General features: G+C 36.6%; 1 protein-coding gene across 14 annotated transcripts in view; it reads left to right on the forward strand.

Annotated features, from left to right (window-relative positions):
* Window positions 1–23,108, forward strand: part of plekha6 (pleckstrin homology domain containing, family A member 6) — a 99,388-nt gene that overhangs the window by 65,759 nt on the left and 10,521 nt on the right. For 7 of the 14 annotated variants that reach the window (XM_082156109.1, XM_082156108.1, XM_082156098.1 and 4 more), the window contains exons 6-17: window positions 904–1,004; window positions 12,464–12,660; window positions 13,841–14,287; window positions 15,893–16,391; window positions 16,874–16,963; window positions 17,270–17,323; window positions 20,412–20,480; window positions 20,618–20,698; window positions 20,786–20,935; window positions 21,077–21,172; window positions 21,711–21,822; window positions 22,922–23,061. In XM_082156109.1, coding sequence (XP_082012235.1) covers window positions 904–1,004; window positions 12,464–12,660; window positions 13,841–14,287; window positions 15,893–16,391; window positions 16,874–16,963; window positions 17,270–17,323; window positions 20,412–20,480; window positions 20,618–20,698; window positions 20,786–20,935; window positions 21,077–21,172; window positions 21,711–21,822; window positions 22,922–23,061 — 2,036 coding nt within the window. Of the gene's footprint in view, window positions 1–402; window positions 808–903; window positions 1,005–1,059; window positions 1,432–5,537; window positions 11,778–12,463; window positions 12,661–13,840; window positions 14,288–15,892; window positions 16,392–16,873; window positions 16,964–17,269; window positions 17,324–20,411; window positions 20,481–20,617; window positions 20,699–20,785; window positions 20,936–21,076; window positions 21,173–21,710; window positions 21,823–22,921; window positions 23,062–23,108 lie in introns of those variants that run through there. The other 7 variants (XM_082156099.1, XM_082156111.1, XM_082156106.1 and 4 more) reach the window with 7 other exon arrangements.

The raw sequence follows: 23,108 nt of genomic DNA on the forward strand, positions 1-23,108 counted from the left end.
CAGACAGGTTTAGGATTGTGTTTGTTGTTGTTGTGGTTGTTGTTGGTATGTAACCCTCATTTATACAGTGTTCATGTATTTCATTGTGTTTTTAGGTTTGTCGTGGAGATCATGTTTTTCCTTATCAGTATACGGTTCTTATTGAGAATTGTTTTGCCTGGCCTTTTTGTTGACAGAATAATACTCTGATTGGTTGTTCAGTGCAGGTACAGCTGGTCGAGAGCCAGAATACCTGCAGCACTGAGTCACTGAGGGGATGATAGCTATCTTTTGCTCTCTCTCTCTCTCTCTCTCTCTCTCTCTCTCTCTCTCTCTCTCTCTCTCGCTTCTATACAGCACAAACACAACCTGCTCCACCCCCCTCCTTTCCCTCCGCCCCTCCCTGTCTCTCTCATTCACACACAAACACGCACACACAGTGCTGTCAGAACACACACATGCGCGCGGGTGGGTTCACTGCATTTCCCCGTCAGCAGCTCTCAGTACGGGAGATCGAGAGCAAGAACACAGGATCTCGGTTGCCCTCCTCGCGATGAAAATTTAACGATGTGCTCCATTATTTAACCAGCCCGAGCGCTTCTCTCCAAGGCTGTGCGCCGCTGCTTGCTTCAGTGTCATTAGCATTGCTTTGCGCTGGGATAAAAATGGATATCTATTATGGGATTCACCTGCCGTTTACCTGCTTTTCCATTACCGTTGACCATCATCACCAGTGTAGCGGCACACAACAGAAAGTTGGACTTTTCTGATTTAGAACAGGATTGTTTCTCATCTAATTTCTCACCAGCTTTTTCTTTTTAAATCCAGGTTGGAATGATATAATACAGATGTTTTATTTAATTTTTTGTTTATGTTTGTCTTAGGCATAATTTTTCTTTTCTTTTTAATTTTGATTCCATCCAGACGATAAAGAAGAAGGAGTCTTGGGCAGCCTTCCTCTTCTCAGCTTCAAGATTGGACCAGTTCAGGCAGTGGACAACATCACCCGCAAGTTTGCCTTTAAGGTTGGTGATCTCTGTGCATTTTTAATAAATGTTTTGAATGCTGTCGGGACAAGGGATGGGAGGGGCGACAGGTAAACATGGTATTCGGTGTCAGTGTAGGTCATGTGATGATAGGAAACTTTAAGCGATGTTTCTGAATTAATCATGATTCAACGACCTTTATCTGTTTTTAGTCAAAACCACGGACTCTATATTTACCCTGATTGCACACCCACACATGCAGTGGACTTTGCATCTTTGCATGCGTTCCCGAATATGTTTGCACACCATGTGCCAGAAGGACAAACATAATGTCAGATTATATTTTCATCAGGGTCCCAGGCGACTGGGTTTGAGTACATAGACCTTTAGAGCATACATATCTGACAGATCACAGTATTTTTGAGTGTATGCGCCCCTGGTTGCACTGTGAGAGAACATTGTTGTGGTGAGTTATCATAATTTAGTGAGTTATCATAATTTAGTGAACAAGATTGTGGTTAGCCTGTGTGTGAGGCTCTATTAGATTAGACAGGGTGCATGCTGGGTAGCATGAGAAGATGTGTTTTGAGCTGTGTTTATAGCACACGATTGTAGGTGTGCTCGTTCCACTTGTGGAGAATGTGAGACCGTTATGTGTTTGGTAACTTGTGTTTATGTCTCTTGCCTCTGGCTCCACGGGGCCCCTAAAGGCTGGGCTGGAGATGTTCAAGAATTTGATGTCGTGTCTCTGCAGGTTTTGTTAGGTTTCTAGTAAAACTGCTTTTTTTATATATAGCACCTGGCTTTTAAACTGACCAATTGGAAATAAGCAAGCAACAAACAAGGCACAGTTGAGGCGTTGATGACCTTTGGCAATACTTTTTAATTTTTTTTTAAATAATCAGGAAGGAGGAATAAGCTTTGCTTCTGTCGGAGCTGTATTAAGAATAATTTCTGATTTAAGCTTTTTTTAATATTTTGTTATATTTGAATGATGCTTTATGCAAAATATTTATTTAAATTATTTAGAATTAAGTTATTTGAAAATTGGGTTATATTGGGAATATTATTATTTATAATAATAATTGTGTTATTCAGTTTTACTCATATATAAATGTAAGTTAATATTTTGTATTTGATAAATGCTTTAATTATATTTATATTTAAACATATTTTATTTAGTGCTTATTTGACTTGAATAAACATATTATTTATATACACTACCATTCAGAAGGATCGGTAAGAAGTTTTTGAAAGAAGCCTCTTATGCTAAGAGAGGCTGCATTATTTTGATCAAAAATACAGTAAAAACAGTAATATTGTAAAAACTTATTTCAATGTCATATAACTGTTTTCTATTTGAATATATTTTAAAAGGTCATTTATTTTTGATGGCAAAGCTGAATTTTCAGCATCATTACTCCAGTCTTCAGTGTCACATGATCCTTCAGAAATCATTCTAATATTCTGATTGGCTGCTCAAGATTTTTTTTTATTATGATAAATGTTGAAAACAGTTGTGCTGCTTAATATCTTTTCAGGATTCTTTGATAAACAGAAAATTCAAAAGAACAGCATTTATTTAGAAAAATAAATATTTTATAGCATCATGAAAGTCTTTACCTGTCACTTTTGATAATTTTGTATATTTACAATATATTATTTGTATTTAATAAAAAATAAATTATATTGTAAATATAATGACTTAAAGGGATAGTTCTCCCAAAAATGTTGTCATCATTTACTCAAACTGCAGGTTTGGAACAACATGTGGGTCTTTCTTCTGTTGAACACAAAAGGATATATTTTGAAGAATGTTGGTAACCAGACAGTTGATGGTAACCATTGACTTCCATAGTATGTCTGGTTACTAACATTCAAAATATCTTATTTGTTTTCATTTTTGGGTTAACTATCCCTTTAAATATGATTTATTTAGACATTATTTTATATTTGCCCTTTCTATTTGGATTAAATTCTATAATATTAGACTTAAACTCCTATATGTCACATGTCTGTTGTATAATATTGTTATTGTCCATTAAATAATATTTTTTTTAAGAAGCAGGGGGTTTAACAGTCATTTGACTGTAAGATCACATTTACTTCAAAGTCTTCTTTAGAGTTCTCAAATATCTATTTTTGTATTTTACTTTGGTTTCTGCGTCACACTTATACTTCTAATGTTCATCCCCTGTGGAAATGGCAGGTTTAGACACACCGCCATCACAGCTTTACTAAAACCCATGTCTGCCTATCCACGTGTTTTTGAAAACATATCCAAAGCTGTTCAATCTTCTACTAAAGAGAGACTATTTTATACTCCAGAGATTAGTTTGCAGAACAAAGCAAACCAACAGTCAGAGGGATCCAGTAGCCTCTTACATCTGCACCCTGAGGCAAAGGTGCAGTGTTTCTTCTTCATATCACAGAGACCCCTAAAGTGTAGTTTCGGTGTGGATCCACGTCATCGCAGATCAGGTTCATTTTTATGGCAGCCATAATAAAAATCATGACACCATCATATATGTCACACTATGTCTCTAAAAATATCTGTGTGGTGTTTTGAACTTATAACCTAGCTTGGTGTTAATAATTAACCAGGAGATATTGAAATGTGTTTGTCATGTGTGTGTGAGAGAGAGAGAAAGGAAGGTGTGTTTAGTCAACCATTCTTCATCATGATCGGTGACAGTGAATGGTTACATGTATCATGTTGCCTTCACTAAAGAACCTGAAACATGTCCGATGCAGTGCATCTTGCCCTGGGTCTTTTTATTCAGACTCTTCTCCTGGAAGTGTTACCAATTCTTTTATGAAATTCTTCTCATGTGTGCAAGGATCAAAACTGGTGTTTGGCCTTTGGGCACAGGATATTCTTCAGTTTCACATAGGGGAGTCTAATACTCTCTTGCTTTGTGTTGCTTCAGGCCTTACGCACACAGACACACACACACACACACACACACATGCAAGTATGTGTGTGGACACTTGGATAAACTTTGAGGACAATACTGTCCCCAGAAGTACACTAAATCTGACAAAATTCCTTTTAAATTTGGAGTTGGGGCCTGTTCACACCAAGGTCAATAACTATAAATATATAGATAATTATAACTATATCGTCCTTACAAATGGACGGTAACGTTCTGTTTGTTTTAAGCGCACACTGCAGTTTCTTTAAAAGCTTGAGCTCCTTAAAGTTATGTAGATTCTAATTGGCTGTATCTGAAATCGCATACTTGGCTGTCAGTTCTTTTATTGTTCATCACCTGGAAAAAAATATATTCTAACAATATTGTTCCAAAGATGAACGAAAATCGTACTGTTTTGAAACGACATGGAGTTGAGTAATTGATGACAATTTTTTTTTTCATTTTTGGGTGAACTAGTCGTTGAATGCTTTGGTCTGCAACAGTAATATCATTTCTTTATCAGCCCAATTTATTTTAGATGGTTACATAAATGTGTTTGCTACTATGTTCTCTTTGAAGAGAGTTATTTTTCTTTTTCTCCCTCTCTCTCATTCTTATGTCCCAGTATAGAGCCGCTGCAATATTAATGAGTGCTGGTTGTGTAACTGCTGTGTGCTTGGAACATTTTTAGCCTAAGATTCATCTTTTCTCTGAGGGATGAACGGCAGAAACATGAAAGATCAGGAGGTGAGTCTACCGACTCACGCCATCAGACTTAGAGATGAGAAATCTTTTCTGGATGGAAAAGTCCTCAGCGGCTGAACCACTGGCATGTGGGATGCACAGATACGGCCAGACAGCTTTCATATAGTTTGTAATAGATTCATGGCAGACATATTTCCCTTAAGTAGGGTGGACCATGAAAACAGGGTTTGCAGCCAATCTGGAAGAGCTATTGATGGCAATTTGGATGAAACCTCCCATTCTCACCTGTCTCTGCAGTCGGTGTTGTCTGTCCTGAGTTCACTTTGTTCTTCCCAGCAGCCCTGAGCTGGTTACCTTGTCCTAGCGTGCTGGGCTGAGGTGTCTCTCTTATCAGACATGTGAACTCTGTCTGTTTGCAGTGTATGAAGTACACATCAGAGCGTTCAGAACAGACACACGCCATCCAGAGAGTGTGTGCGTGTTTGTAAAGTACGGTGGTAGACGGAACACACACACAAGGAGCCGTCCAGCCCTGTGTGACGCCTAGTCATTAAAGGTTGCTGCAATCATTCATTTTGCAGTTCTCCCCCGTATTTTTGCTGTTGTTTGAGCCCGTGCTGTTAACTGCTTTGTCAACATGGAGAGCATCACACTACTGCTGTGGCTTTAACCTTCCTGAAATGTTGCGTGTGCGTTATTTCCAGCTGTTTGCCTTCACCCAGCTGTGTTACTGAGTACAGTACTGTTGATTATTATAATATTATTAACTTAAAGGAATGTTAACTTAATTGCATTACTTAAAAATATAGTATATCATATTAGTATGAACCAATTACTTTTTATATTTATATATACACTTACTACCAGTCAAAAGTTTTGTTGTTCAAATATTTTTAAATGAAGTCTCTTCTGCTCACCAAGGCTGCATTTTTATTTCAGGATTCTTTGATGAATAGAAAGTTCAAAAGAACAGCCTATATTTGAAATAGAAAGCTTGGGGAAAGAAATAAAAGAAATCAATACTTTTATTCAAGTTATTTATTAATTAAATTGATCAAAATTTACAGTAAAGACATTTATAATGTTACAAAATATTCTATTTCAAATAAATGCTGTTCTTTTGAATTTTCTATTCATCCTGAAAATAAATTGTACACAACTGTTTTCAACATTGATACTAATAATGAATGTTTTTTTGAGCATCAAATCCGCATATTAGAATGATTTCTGAAGGATCATGTGACACTGAAGACTGGAGTAATGATGCTGAAAATTCAGCTTTGATCACAGGAATAAATTACATTTTAAAATATATTAAAATAGAAAATAGTCATTTTGAATTGTCATAATATTTAACAATATTACTGTTTTTTTTTTTTTTTTTTAATCAAATAAATTCAGCCTTGGTGAGCAGAAGAGACTTCTTTTAAAAATATAAAAAATCTTATGACTGGTAGTGTACATTATATTTATGTTGTTGTTGTCTACTGACATTCTTGGTATTTTGACAACCCTGTTTGGTCTCATAGTTTTCTGAAAGCATGTTTGTCTACACTAGCATGTCTACATGTCCCTGCCCCCTGGACTTCAGGATCAGCAAACATAAGGATCAAAAACAAGCCAGTTCAGCCTAGCTCCGCATGACTGAGAGTGTACAACTACTCGTGTCAGAGGCTCAAAAGGAGAGAGACAGGCAGGATAACAGAAGCAGGGAGACTGGAAAGCAGAGGGCTGTCATTTTCATATCCGCTGAAGCTTGACTGTCTGCTTCCTCTTCCGTCTGGCACTCCAAAAAATAAGGCAGAATTGCCCTGTTCCTTTGTTTTTACATTGAGCTGCTCTGGGCATCGGCACCTGCTGTAATCTGTGTAGACAGGTGAACTGTTCATTCTCTGAGTGTTTTTCTCCCAAATACATTTTATTTTATTTTATTTGGTAGCACTTTAATTTAAGGTGACGTTAGTTACACACTACTACATGTACTTACTATAGTAATAACAGTAAATTATGCATAATTACAACTAAACCAAAACCAGTTACTCTTTTTTTAAAGGTGTCATTGTTACACTGTAATTATACATTTAAGTACTGAGTAATATTAATTAACTACATGAACTTACTATAGGGTTAGGGTAGGATTAGGATTTGGTTGAAGGTTAGTTGCATGTAATTATGCATAATTTACTGTTATTACTATGGTAAGTACATGTAACCTATGTAACAAGGACACTGTAAAATAAAGTGTTACCCCAAAACCTAACCCTAACTGTAACTTTATTGTAAGTACATGTAGTTAATTAATCACTACGGTACACCTATAACAAGTTTTTATATTCAGACTCTTTAGACTGGTATGGGTCGTACCACTGTGGAGTTGGCTAGTACCTGCGTGACTCGTCATAGACATAAACAGAGAGAAGTAACTTACATACTGCAGCTTTAATATTACTCAGTATATCACTAAAAAAGATTTACGCCTTTAAATTAATAGTAAAATTCCTTTAAATTGAATTGAATAATCAATTATTCAATTAAAATATGTTAGGATATTCAATTAAATTGGATGGAACATTACTATTAATTGAAATGCATAAATCTTTTTAAAAAAGGCTTAATTTTTTTAGTGCATTACCTGAGTAAATACCATGTAACTATACGTCACCATAAAACAAAGGTTAACATTTAATTGATTTTATTTAATTGAACTTAACGTAACGTAGAATAATTTAACTTACTTAACTTTTTGTTCTTTATTTATTATATTATATTATATTTTATTGTATTGTATTGTATTCTCTTCAAGATGCTATAGAATCACTATTCAGATGTTGAGATGTACATCATTGTAAGATACAGATAGAAGAATACAGTTACAGCACGTCTAATGTACAAGAGGATTTCTGAGGCCATTGAGGGATTTACCACAACAAAATAGTAAATAATTCCCAAAACTCAGCTACAGATTGTGTTGTGGTGTAAAAAGCCATGATGTGATGGCTCAGCTGTGGGTCATTGCCGAGATGGGAAACTATGTTTAGTGGATATTGCACTCAAAGGAAATAACCTGTAGTGACTTTCATTGTGGCCAGCTGAAATAAATGATCTAGCATTACTTGTCTCTTGTCTCTCTTGGACATTTGATTACTGTAACACTAGGGGTATAACGGTACACGTATTCGTATCGAGATTTTTCGTTTTTATCATGAATGAATTTCCATTTTATAATGAAATTTAATGCTATAGTTACAGAGTAAACATTTGAAGGTATGATGAAAGAGACAGTATACAGTACAACTTACTTAAACATATCTCGTGTAATCGCTCGACAATCAGTGTTTCAACGGCAGAAAGGCATCAATAAAACAGCTTGTAAACAATGTCACACAGCATTACATTTACCTCAGGTAAGTACTTAACTACATTTACATTCAGTGTCCACAGCTTGTTAGTTCGCAAGAGAAATAAACTCTTTCGCTAAATATATGCACTATATTAGCCTATATATTCATTATATTTTACTTAACCTGTCTTGATTATTTAATGTATGTTTAGATAAATCTGTCATGAAAACAAGTTATGACAGCCACTGTGTAAATGAGTATATTTTAACAACAAATTGGAGTAGAAATATAATTGTATAATTATATTTAGAAGTGTCACGCTTCTGTTTGTGTTTGGATTTCCTCTATGTTCATTGTGTTCAGTTTCTAGCCATTAGTTCATCCCAAGCCTGTTTGTTACTATGGTTTCTGTCATTAAGTTCATTTATCCCAGCTGTGTCTCGTTTCCCTCATCTGCTCTGTGTATTTAAGCCTTGTGTTTTGTCCTGTTCAGTGTCTGAACAGTGTCATAATGTTAAGCTGGTTGTTCTGTCCTGTTTCTTAGTCTCCCAAGCGTTTCTATAAGTTTAAGTTTAATAAAGTCTGCTGCACAGAAATCCTGTTTCCTCGTTGCTGCAACCAGAAACCTAACAGAAGTTAATGCAAAAACAGCATTATATGCAATTTAAATGTTTGCATGCAATTTTTATGAGTGTTGATTATTAGGCTAAATCTAAAAAATAAAAAGCAACTGAATTTAATAGTTTGGGGTTCTGTTGTTAAATGTAACCTTTAATATAATAGTAATGTGTAAGGTTACTATTAAAAATAATGTTTCGTTTCCTCATGTTTGTACCGAACCGTGACTTCAAAACCGAAGTATGTACTGAACCGTAACTTTTGTGTACCGTCACACCCCTAGTAAACATTGTTCTCAGGTCGCACCTCTGTGCCAGTGCCATAGGAGACGGAGAGCTCTTGGCACGGAGAGAGACATCAAAGCACACTCCAATTACAACAAGACTATCTAGATTGACCCTCTTATATTTTTAATAAAAGGGTCATATGTATGTCATTCTTATCAGATCACCTGCTAGTCCAGTGTATTGCCTTCACTTGCATCAGCAAATGCACAAAAAGAGGGCGTCATTATAACATGAAATCCTACACAGATCAGGATACTAATACATACTTTCCGAATTTCACTTGCGTAGGCTTATTTCCTTAGGCTAGTTGCAATAGAAGTTATCTTGTGCAAGTTCTTGTCTGTGGTCTGACTGAGCCTGTGGAATTCCTGAGGATGAGATTGAGCTCGCATGTTTCTCTTCACAGACCAATGATGACAAACCTTTTCAATTAGGACATAATTAAGCTTTGACTAAATATAGTCTTGCACTGAAATACTATGTGATGGTAAGTTCTTCTTTCTGATTTGTGAAGAAGAAAAGAAGACCCCTGTGGTTATTTGGGTAGAAGAGTACCTGGTGGTTAAGAGGATGTCTGTAAAGATAGATCAGTCTGACATGTGATGCTACTGTAAACTCAAATGTCTCATCTGGAACATAAATATGTCTCCAGGATGAACCTTCGAGGAAGTGATTTACAAGCAGTGAAGCATCACTAAAAACCAAACCTGTATTACTACATTTTCTTCTGTGGAACACAAAAGGAGACATTTTTATTAGTAGTATTTTTTATTTATTTTATTTATTTATTTTATTAAGAACATTTAACCTTTTTTTGTGCATACAATGAAAGTCAATGGGGTCCAAAACAACATTGACTGCCATATTATTCAACACCATATTATAACTAACTGCTCATCTGGGAAACCAGCTATGAACTTTACATTGCCTCTTCTCATTATAATATTACACTTTAAATCATTATGTTAGTGACAACTTGTCAAATTAGTACCAGATAAATCATGTCACTTCAGTTTAGCATGGTTCATTTGTCATGCGTCCTCACAAAGCAATGTCATATCTTTTACATACTTACAAATTGCCAAACCCTCTTACTCCTGCACTTGTTTACCTTACATAAAGATGTGCTAGAATGTTGGTTATACTATAATGAAACTATAGTTTATAAACTATATACAATAGTTTAAACAAAGCCCAATGGCTTCTCTGTAAAATGAAATGCAAACAGTAATCACAGAATTTGGCAAGCCCTGAAATGAATCAATAGTGCGGGAGTGTTTGACGGTTTCCTCAGGGAGAGGTTCAATCAAAGAAAATGAGGCATTCTTTTGGCAGGTACAAAGGTGAGCGAAGGATTGGGACAGCATTACTGGTTTCTGTGCCATATTTCTAAAGTTGAGCAACCTCCGCAATGCGAACAGCAGAACTTAAGGCAAACTTTCATTTTGATACTCCATTTCCTGTGAAACAAATGACTGTCTCAGTTTCAAGAGAATTTTAGGCATGCAACATCCAGCTCATTGAGAAGAATGAACAAGAAAATAAATGATTACTTTAGTTTAGTCAAGGTCTGTTATTCTGGTTCATTGAAGTCATGTAAGCTCAGGGGTCTCCCTGGGTTTTAATCCTTACTAGACATTTCACATTAACACGTACATCTGTACAGTACAGTATATGACTATCATTTGTTTGTGGATGTACAACAAATCCTGTTCATAGGGTGTTGTCTATTCAGAAATACAATTAGTTCCCTAATGATCTCTAGTATCAATTAGCTAACTGTCTATTTGTTAACTATTAGTTTGTATGAAACTGATGTTAGCAGTAGCACACCCTCGGATGACTGTGTTTGTTTTAAGCAAGACTAATCAAGAGGATTGGCAATGGTAGAGATGCTGAATTACATCATTATATTTTTATGGTCGGATTATTGTAGCTTCCAGTGATTGTCAGGTTTCATCAGTGGTAACACACCCTTTCCATTCAGTATACGTGCTGTGTTTGTGTCATGTATGTTATAGAAATCTGAGGTTGCGTCACAGGCTTCGTGCATCATAAACTGACCAAAAATGCCACTGAAAGTTAAAAAAGACCCAAGATATTTAAAATGTGTAATAAAATATTCCCCCATAGTAATAGTTATTATATCCAGTACATTTTACAGCTATATTTGTAATTAATTTGAATTTATTTACTTTATTTTTTCTCAATTGACTTGAATGAAGTATTTGTCATAAATGGACTAACACACTGTGTTTTTGTATGGTTAGAAAAAAATATTCCAGGGCAAATATTGTCCCTTAATAAGAAAAATGTATTACAGAGACATAAGTTCAATAAGAGGCATTAGGTAGAATTTGCTTGTAGATCTGAGCTTTGTTGATTTTCTTTTGAGATATTATAGAAATCATAGCTTCAGTATTTTTATTTTTAGCTGTGTAGTCAAACAAATTTATTTAGTTATCTTTTCTTTTTCTTTTTTCTTTGCTCTTTGCCACTAATGACCACTGAATGCATATTGTCCACAATTAACTCTGTAGTGCCCTCTTGTGGTGAAGTTGTCTACTGCAGTGTTTTGGACAAGTTAAGCTAGTCTTACTTTTTAAATGTAGCCTAATTAATGCTATACTTACACATTCACACAAAAGTTTTACATTGTCAGGTGTCTATTTGTTTCATATAGCTGATGTTTTGTGTCTGAAATAACACAACAAAGCCCCATTTCTACTAACCGCCATCTCTTTCAGGATATTAGTGAACACTATCCACTCCATTACAATAAACCTGGCCACACCTAGCCCACATCTAACCTGCTCCTAAAGTTGATTTGTATACTTGATCTAGTCATCCTTATGTAGTCTTTTCTCCTCTGTTCCCAATACCCCCCCATCTCTGAGGACCCCTGAGTGAGTTTTCTCCAGTGTGTCGATGATCCCCATGTAGTAGGTATTTCAGAACACCTCTTTTTGCTCCTATAACTGCATGACAAGTGACAAGATCAGATTCACATGCTTACGTTCCTAACATGAGCTAACAGTAATGATAGTGATGACAAAACTTTAGAAGAATCTTCAAACTTCTATATTCAGTAGTCTAAATCAAATGTCGGTCATTAAATGAAAAAAATTAAACCGGACTAAACTGCTCACCTGTCAGCCTTCAATTACTATATTTGTGAGTCTGATCTGCATGTCCTTTCTGCTATTTTCTCCCATGTTCTGCTGCATATTAAATATCAACAAATTTGGCCCTCTTAAATTCGAGGATATGAATTTATATGAAAATGTACAGTCGTTGCACGACTGATTTGTTTGTTTGCATGCACTGCAACCCCCCCTACCCACATCTCTCCAGCTCTGAAAGGCCTTAAGCCAAATATTACTCCATATAATAGTGCTGTGTTTATGCTTATAACTTTAAGCATGTCCTTCATTTGCAGGCTGTTATTTGTATACCTGTTCACGTACATATGAGCAATTGAATCCACTATTTTGCATGAGCTGTATTGGGTCTTTTTTTTTGCATGCTCTGTTGTTCCTGTGGTATCAAGTTTACAGTTAAGTTCTTGCGAAATGGGAGTGGCTATAGGACAGTGCAATAATATTCTCTCTTTCTTTCTCTTTCTGTTGCAGGTGTGGCGTGAAATAGAGGAAGAGGAGGAGGAGGAAGAGGAAAGTGAGGATTTAAAGGGCAGTATTGCGTTCTGTTTGCAGGCTGAGCACGCAGGAACTCGTACATATTACTTCAGTGCCGACAGCCAGAAGGAGCAAGAGGAGTGGATCCAAGTCATGAGTGAGGCTGCCAGGGTCCACATCCTAGCCACATCCAGGTACACACACACACACACACACACACACACACACACACACACACACACACACACACACACACACACACACACACACACACACACACACTCATATATATCTATAATACACACTGATTCACACAGAATTTGGTCCTGCATTCAAAAACAGCTTGATAAAGTGAAAAACTTTTAAAAATATATATTATAATTCTGCCATTTACTCACCCTCCTGTCATTACAAACCCTTATGACTCTCTTTCTTCTGTGTAACACAAAAGGAGAAATGCTTTTTCCATATAAAGAATGAGCACTATATGGCCCTGTTTACACCTTGTATTAAGATGCGTTTTGGCAAAATATGTAGAATTAACACGCTTATACTTTAGATAGCAAATGCTTGATTCTGTAATCATATTATGGCCTTTTCAAAAATAAAGACATTTTTAAAAACATCACTAAATATAACACTGTAACCAATAAAACGTACTAGTAATCTGGTACTGTAAATCTGTGTGCAATGGGAATAAAAACAACCCCCTCAAAGACCAGGAATTGCTATTTTTACACACACTACAAAGTGAATATGACATTAGTAATATGACCACATAATGGTCAACTAGATATATAGTGCACCATAGTTTGAAGTTGCTCACTTGTGTGTATCAAGTGACAGCCAAACTCAATTCACTTGGATAGTTTGTACATGCATTTTTCCCATGTGTCTGCACTCTGTCAAAATAAAAGCCCCACATACGACACTTCACGACCAAACAGGATAACTTATTGGCCGATGCGATAACTAAAAACTCAGCCTTGATGATATATCGGTCAACCACTCCTTGAAATAAAGTCCATGAGTCATATAGACTACTAAGTTTCTGGTGCTTTTATGGATCTTCATTCATAGAGAACAAAGAGTACATTCTTCAAGATTTCCACTTTTTGGGTTTCACAGAAGGACATAAAGTCATGGGTTTGGACAGCGTCTTAAAAACATGATTCTCGTGGAGCGAAAACAGCAGATGCTAAAATATAGCAGAGATGGAATGCAAAAGTGCGTCCTTAGTACTGATACTCTGAAACAAACAGTCATGTGCACTCCTTATAAAACAACATTGCATAAAGAAGATCAAAGGCATCACTCTGTTTTATGACAGTGTCTCACAGATGTTTTGTCTTTCTCTCTCCTGCTGTCCTGCAGAAATAAATCTGAGCCCATCCCTACAGCTGACCAAAATGACATGGTAGCCAAACGACTGGAGCCCAACTCTCATGCGGAGAACAACGGGCAGAGGCCAGACTTTCACGAGCCAGTCAAACATGAGCCAAATGGAGTAGAGTCCAGAGACACCACACCCAGCACACCAGTAACCCCTAATATAGAGAGCAGGATGGGGGAGAAAGGAGGCCTGGCACCCCATCACCCCAACGGCTGGGGTAACTATGGTCCTCCCAACGGTTCAAGATACCAGTCCCAAGAGAATGTGAGGGACTTGCGAGAGCCGCACGAGGAGAATGTGGTGATGCGGAGGGGCTTTGTGCCCAGGACGGCACCAGAGAGACTCGCCCAGAGGAAAAGCTCAATGACGCAGCTGCAGCAGTGGGTCAACCAGCGCCGGGCCTTGGTGCCTCAGGATGACGGACCCAGGTGAGGCGTCACAACCTCATCCTTTTCTTCTCAGCAGGGTTATTATAGTTGGGGTTTTCAAGGGAGTTTTTATTTTATTTTCAGTGAAGTATTTTAATTGAGTTTTTGTTATTTATCTTTGTTAGATCTACTTTAGGTTTGTAATTTTCAGTTTTTATTTTAGTTTTAGTGTTTTAATAATTTTTTTGTTTAGTTATAGTATTTCAGTATTTAATATTAATATGTTAAACTTAATCACACTGGTACAATTACTAAACTGATTTAATTTCTCTGCTATTTTTCTCTGACATTGTTGTTTATAATGTAAGTAGATTGCAAAAACTTATGGAAATTTAAGTTCTTTTTGGAGTTGTAAACAAATTAGTTTAGTTTAGTTTCAGGGTTTTTTTAAGTAATGCTAGTATATATACACTACTGTTCAAAAGTTTGGGGTCAATACATTTGGAAGAATTTTTAAAGAAATTAATACTCTTATTCAGCAAGGATGCATTCAATTATTAAAAGTGACAGTAAATACTTTCATAATGTTACAAAATATTTCTATTTCCAATAAATCCTGCTCTTTTGAACTTTCTATTAATCAAATAATCCTTAAAACATGTATAACGGTTTCCTCGAAGATATTAGGCGGCACAACTGTTTTCAACATTGATAATAATAAGAAATGTTTCTCAAGTCAAGTCAAGTCAAGTTTATTTGTATAGCGCTTTTCACAATACAGATTGTATCAAAGCAGCTTCACAGTATTAAATTTAAATAATACAACAAAGTTTGTTTCAAGAGGAATTTATTGATTGATAAAATTTAATTAATTATCCCCAAAATATCCCCAACTGAGCAAGCCAAAGGCAACAGTGGCAAGGAACCGAAAAACTCCATCAAGTGACCTAATGGTGTCCTAAAACTCCATCAGGTGACCTAATGGAGAAAAAAAAACCTTGGGAGAACCCAGGCTCAGTCGGGGGCCAGTTCTCCTCTGGCATTTATGAGCTAGAGGCCGGATTGTAGTTTGAACTGTGGGATTATATGAATGCCTGGCTGAAGAGATGCGACTTTAATCTAGTTTTAAACTGGGAGAGCGAGTCTGAGCAACGAACAGTATCAGGAAGACTATTCCAGAGTTTTGGAGCCAAATGTGAAAATGCTCTCCCTCCTTTGGTGGTTCTGGATATCCTAGGTATGACCAAAAGCCTTGAATTTAGTGATCTTAAAGAGCGCGATGGTTTATAGGGCGATAGAAGATCCGTTAAATAGACTGGAGCTAAGCCGTTTAGGGCTTTATAAGTCAGTAGCAATACCTTGTAATTAATACGGAACTTTATAGGTAACCAATGCAGTGATGATAAAATCTGTGTTATATGATCATATTTTCTTGATCTCGTAAGAACTCTTAAGCACCAAATCAGCATATTAGAATGATTTCTGAAATATCATGTGATACTGAAGACTGGAGTAATGACTGCTGAAAATAACTGAAATAATTGACATATATTAACATAGAAACAATTATTTTAATAGACTTTGACCCCAAACTTCTGAACTGTAGTCTATTTGTATTTAGATTTTCACTAATTTGTTATTAATTATAATCACTCTGCTTCTCAGTCCATCCAGGTACTACACAGTGAACCGTGGTATGTCAGCAGACTGTTACAGCATGTACGGCGGGCCTCCGTATATGGATGAATATCCCCTCTACCCCCCCGGTGTCCGACCCGAGAGCATCTGCTCCATGTCGGCTGCGTACAACCGACCGTCTCCTCGCTGGACCGTGGAAGAGAGAAGGAGGTCATTGCGAGACGGACCCATATACGGTCAACCTCGAGACCCTCAGTGGATGATGGGACCCCAAGGTCCTGCCTATTACCCCCAGCTGGACTCAGCACAGAACTCTATGAGACGGCTTTCCATACAGCCGCGCTCACGGTCAGTCCCTCGCTCGCCTTCTTCCTCATCGGGAGGACCCTACTCTCCGCACAGCTTCGCCTCTCCTGCCCGATCGCCCAGCACCAGGTTTGATCGGGGACCCAGCCGAATAAGAGAGGAGGGTATTTATGCTGACCCCTCGGTCTACGGACTCCGCAGGTCACTGAGCTCACCTAAGGTAAAGCACCTGTCAACCAGCTAAGCATCCATATAGTGACAACAATAACCAGAGCACCTCAATTGAATGATTTTGAATGCTAACTTTCTTAAACTTTTTAATTATTTATGTGAGTGTGCTGTCAAACTACTGTTAGTCCACTTTGCAGCTTATTGCCTTATTGCAGAACTGCCCACTTGCACTACAAAATATATTATTTAAGACAACATATTATCCAAAAAATCGGCGTTTCAGTGTCACATGATCCTTCAGAAATCATAAATGTTGAAAACAGTTGTGCTGCTTAATATTCATTAATATTTTTTGGGAAAATGTGATGCAGTTTTTCAGGAATCTTTTGTAGCATTTAAAAAAAAAATGACTGTCACTTTTGATCAGTTTAATGCATCCTTGTTGAATGAAAGTGTTTATTTCAAAAATAGCGTGTATTAAATGTGTATATACAGCATACACTAAATTACCATATTTAATTCTTATTTTAGTACGATTTCCCTGGAGATCGTCGCTCTTACAGCCAAGGAATGTACCACTATAACTACCCAGCATCCCCAGCCTCTCTCCACAGTAAAATGGTAAGTCAACACCTTTTAAGCATTTGTGAATGTATTTAGCATGGTGCAAGCCAATTACAGCCTTGTCAATTGAGAATCAGCAAATCATGTGATCATGTGACAGATCATTTGTATGTGCAATAGCTTGTAATTGAGGGCATGTACTTGTCTGTTATTATGAGTATGAGCGTGATGCACCACGCTGTGCTGTGATTAGCAATGCCATGATCAGCATGTGTGTGTCCTCTCCTGTGTCTCGGCCTCCATCCCTCCATCTGATGCTTTTACTTGCTGTATGCTGCTGCTGCTGGGTTTAACACACATCAGGAGGACATTTTAGACGTGCAGCTTCAGAGGAACCTGGAGTACCTAGATCAGCAGGTAGGCTTGATCCAAAAAACACAACTTAGTTTACATGCTGACAGCACATGCTCTGTTCCAAAACCGAGCGAGCTAGAGTTGCCATCTTGGCAAAAAAAATTTATGAAATATTGCATCTTCTTACATCTTCTTTGCTTTTTTATTAATGTGCCCTCATAATCTTTAGTCAAAATAGCTTTCCCTCCCTCTTTCAAACAACATCTCTTCTCTGACGACCTGAAGGCGGGACAACCTGTCACTCACATGACATCACAGCAATAGCAAGCTGCAACAATCCAATCATTTCTTGATGGACAAAATCAAGTCCCGCCCTACTTTTTTTTTTGTTCGAAAAGCCGTTTCTCTCTGATATACGTCACAATAGGGAAGAAAAGACCATCACAACTTCCATTTCATGTCAACTTTTTTTGACCACAAACATTTTGACCACGTTAGAAATCTGTTATTCAAACCTAGACATAAACAGAGCTTTTTGATTGTTGGATTCACATTAAGAAGGTGTTCTGATAAAGAACAGACTGACTGATGTTTGGATGCCCACTTCAAGATGACATAAACAACCACGTCGTAAATGTAGTCATGGTCCTTTCAAACATTTTGTAAAGCACCACCTTCCGCTCTCACTGTCTTCTCCTCCCTTTCTCCCCTCTGTGTTAGTTCTCACACTGATCTGAAAGTGTTTTCTAATTTCATTACGGTTGCATGTGACGTTCACAGCAGCAACTGCTGTATATAGCTCCTTCATAGTTTTCACACGGGAAAGCTGTAACAAGGTTGTAAGGTTTCGAGTCAAGAGTTCAACTATACAAATTTGTGTTTACTCTAGCAGTGGTTTTTAATTGTTATTTTTTTTGTCAGTTCTGGAAATTATTATTTTTAATGACAGGTTGGGGAAGGATGCCACATTTTCATTGAGGCACATTGTCACATCTACTGTGAAATGTTTCTTAAATGTTTCTTCGATAAATGGTTGGTTGGTTACCACTGATTTATCTCCAAGAAGATGTAGTTGTGGAACTAAAGAACATTTCCAAATCTTTACTCTATTTTTAATCAAATGAATGCAGCCCTCTCTCTCTAGGCCTAGTGAGACTTCTTTCAAAAACATTTTAAAAATCCTACCGACCTAAACTGTAGTGTAAAAACATTTGAACGGTAGTGGACCTAATATAGAAAAAAAAAAAATTCCAACTTGAGAAATATTTACTGGAGTACAAATAATGTGACAACTAGCCCCGGTCTCTCTTCTACCTGCTGTGAAGTATAAGTTAGGTCCCGTTCCATCGAAGTCGGCCATATTCAAAGTCAGGTGTATAGCCAGATGAATGATGGTTTGTTCTGCCCTAGATGACAGATGGTGATCACCTAATCGGCATGGTCACCAGAATGGTTGAGCGTTCCTCTCCTCGAACAAAGCTATTCTCACAAGTAAGAGAGTCGAGAGTCCTCTAGAGAGGCAGGCTGCTGATCTACCTGGTATTCCTGCACCACCAAACCTCATTTCAGTCTCTTTCCGGCAAAGTTAGGCTCAAACGAGGCTGTTCTGAGGCTGTAATGGAGCCTGCCTCTCTCTGTGCTTCCTGGTCGATGTGGCATGTTGGATGTTTTGATAGTGCTTTAGGTTTAAGTGATAGTTTTCAAGTTCAGTGATACAAGTTAAGCCACAATCTTCAGTTTGTCTTTGGTTTTCGATTGGTTTTCAGCCTTTTTGCTTTATTTATGTGCCAGAATCCCACCATTTCCAGTGCTTGTTTGCCCTATATTACACCCTCCATTGTGTAGTCATTGTGTATCGTGTCGTCTTGCTGTTGTCCTCTGTGTATGTGTCTTACCCATTCACATCATCCAGCAAGAAAGCCATTGTTCAGTATATAGCCTTCACACAGTGGGGCTTATCATTGACACAGCATTTGGGATGGTTTTTGTTGCTGAATAATGCAAACAGCACGTTGCAATGGCTAATAAATAATGTATCTATTTATTTATTTAAAAAGTTATTTATTAAAAAATTATTTAAAATATTATATTAATAATATTATGCTCTTTATTTATATATATGTATATATATGTATATATATATATATATATATATATATATATATATATATATATATATATACACTACATAATATATGTGTATATATATATATTTATATACACTACTAGCCAAAAGTTTTGGATCGGTAAGATTTTTTATGTTTTTAAAGCAAGTCTTTTCTGCTCACGATTAAAAATACAAAAAAACGTAAGATTGTGAAATATTATTACAATTTATTATTATTATTATTACAAACAGCTTTTTTTCTATGTGAATATAAAGTAAAGTGTAATTTATTCCTGTGATCAAAGCTGAATTTTCAGCATCATTACTCCAGTCTTCAGTGTCACATGATTCTTCTGAAATCATTCTAATATGATGATTTGATGCTCAAAAAACATTCATTATTATTATCGATGTTGAAAACAGTTGTGTACAATTTGTTTTCAGGATTCTTTGATGAATAGAAAGTTCAAAAGAACAGCATTCATTTGAAATATAATCTTTTGTAACATTATAAATGTATTTACTGTAACTTTTGATCAATTTAATTAATCAATTAATTTATTTTATTTATTTCCCCCCCCCCCCCAAAATTATAAAAATTCTTACTGACCCCAAACTTTTGAAAAATAGTGTTTATTGTTATATTTCAGATAAATGCTGTTCTTTTGAACTTTCTGTTCATCAAAGAATCCTGAAATAAAAATTTAAATGATTGTTTTCAACATTGATAATAATGAGAAATGTTTTTTGAGCATCAAATCATCATATTCGAATGATTTCTGAAGAATCATGTGACACTGAAGACGCTGAAAATTCAGCTTTGACCATAGGAATAAATTACACCTTACTATATATTCACATAATAATATTTTACAATATTACGTTTTTTTTTTTAATCAAATAAATGGTGAACAGCCTTGATGAACAGAAGTTACTTCTTTTAAAAATCTTACAGATCCAAAACTTTTGACTGGTAGTGTATATACAATCAGAAGACTTATTTTCACTAATATTTCCATTTAATTTTATTTTCTCTGGTTATAGGTGCCTCCATTTCATGATGTGTACGGTGACCTACATCCCACACTGAAGATTAATGAGATTGAAACCAGTGTAAGTCAAATTGTATGATCAAAGACATAATTTTTGGTGCACACATTTATAACTCAATGTCATACATATTACTCATACATATAAATCATTGTCATTCGCATAACAGACCCATGAACTTTCATTTTGTCTCTGTACAGAAACTACTGGGCCGTCTGTGTGAGCAGAATCGTCTTGTGAAAGAGCAGGAGACTGTAGTTCATCGTTTGCGAATGGAAAAGGTAATTTCTGATTAAATGATATACTTAAACCATAAAATGTAAAAATACTAAACCAAACATTACTTGAATGTCTTCTGCAATCTCCAGGATAGTCTAGAGGGGGTGCTGGTGGCCACACATCAGGAGATGGAGCTGTACAGGAACCAGCCGCTGGCCATGGAGAAACTTCAGCTGAAGAAGGAGAGTCTACAAAACAAGCTGATAAACATCAGAGGAGAGCTGTCTCAGGCCTCCAGTGTAAGAAAACAGACAAATTTAACAGTTTTATGAAAACACATTAGCACATTATCAAAGTTAGTGTTGTTGATTAAATAAATGTTAAATTGTATGATTTTGAAAATAGATATTTTTAAATATTCTTTGCATGTGTCTTTACAGGCCCTGACCACCACCCGAATGGAGTTCGAGGCACTAGAGGATGATGTGAACAGCATTCATGGTGACCTTTGGGAGCAGCTGAACGCTGGAGGGCAGGTATATTGATTTCCACGTTTGTCATCATCATCATCAGCGGCGCTCATGTTTTCAACATCATCATTACTTACTTGGAAACCTTGAACTCCTATACTACAAACCCTTAATGACTTCTGCCGTCTTTTCATTTAGACTGATCATTTATTCACGGGCACATGCAATTATCCATTTGCATCATGCATTCAGCATGATCATTTTCACATGATTGATTTACCTTTATCCATCATGGGTGGTGTGATGTGGGCATTATCAGAGTAAAAAATGTGACCTTGATGATACAGAATTAATTAGTATACTAAATTAAGATCCATAGCAATTACCTATTTATTTGCTAGTAATGCAAATGCAAGGACTGCTCACATTTATTTAAATGGAAATGAATTGTGCAATCAATAATTGAATGGCTTGTGATTCTTATTAATTATTAATGTGAATAAAAATGCATTTTTATAATGATCCTGGCGGTACTATTCAATAATGCATGTGTCTTTTCTGTTTCAATGAATAGCTTGTCTAACAGAATCTCTTCTCCTCCCAGAGTGAGCTGGTACACAGGCACATTCAGAAAGAGTTCTGGAGGGTTCAGGATGTCTTGGAGGGGCTGCACAAAAACAACCCGTCTCGTGGAACGGACACGGCCAAACACAGAGGTCAGATGATCTACATCACACATTAACTCAGCAACATTAAGAACAGCAAAAAATTGGTCGGAAAGAAGAATATTAAAGTCAGCATGAGATGAAAATTCACCCTTTTGTTTTTTTCTAAATGCGTTTCATTTTGTTCCAACTGGCTTGTAATTTAATCAAAATGTCATAACTGGATTTTCCGGTGAAACGTCAGACTTTTCTCTGGTGAGAACGCCAGACTTCTCCAATCATTTAGTCAGTTAAAACCCCAAACCTTTCTTAAAATGATCTGAAAGTTCACATTCAGATCTTCCAATCAACAATCAATGGATAGAACCAAGTCTCTGCCCTCCATTTTTTATCTAAAGTCATTTTTGCTTATTAGTATGGTTCAGTGGGATCATTGAAGGTCAGCAGCAAAGACATTGGGTAATAAAGTGAGATAAAAATCTTTGTGCATCTCACTTCCGTTTTTGTGCAAGTGAGATGAGTAAATGCATGTTCACATTTAGTCTAGAACTACAATAACCATCATGTTTACACAGCACACACAACACCTTTATTCCCAATTTCTCTCAACATGTGGACAAGAGAGTTGTCAGTCAATAAATGGGAAAACAAACTAACTTGCGTTACTTATTTGAGTAAGTAATGCTTTACTTTACTAGTTACTTGGAAAAGTAATCTAATTACTTATCTCACATTACTTTTAATGTGTGACCCACAAAACTGCCTGAGGCAACCTGTAATGATTCAATCAATTCCTGATGGAGCAAAATCTTGTCCCGTCCTAAATTTTTTTCTTGTTCGAGAAAAGAGAAGAAAAAACTATTGCTACTTCCGTTTCATGATGACTTTAAAGGAAATTGTCAATACAATAAATCAGAAATCACTTTATTTTCCATTTTTATCCTGTGTCGCTTTCATACCTTTTGTGCATACATTGGGAAACAAGCTAAGTAATTGGGAAACAGAGAAAAACATCATTAGTTTTATGATTTGATTATGTTTTATTAGAATACAACAGCAGCAAAGTTGAGCACATTACAGGGAAGAATATTAGGTTAGTTTTGACGTCCTGACATAGGTCCTTAACTCTATTATCTGTCTCTGTCTCCAGTGGCCAGTGGAGCATCCGGCTCCTTCAGCACAAACAGTCCTGCAAGTCCCTTGAGTTCAGTGAGTCTGACGAGTCCTCTCAGCCCCTTCTCTCCTGTCCCTGGCTCTCACGCCTCTCCCACTAAACAGCTGGCTACAGAGGTATTTCACACACCATTATTATTTAATGAAAGACACTGTTACTCATT

The sequence above is a fragment of the Leuciscus leuciscus genome (assembly GCF_965113295.1).
Source record: "Leuciscus leuciscus genome assembly, chromosome: 23".
NCBI classification, from domain to species: Eukaryota; Metazoa; Chordata; class Actinopteri; order Cypriniformes; family Leuciscidae; genus Leuciscus; species Leuciscus leuciscus.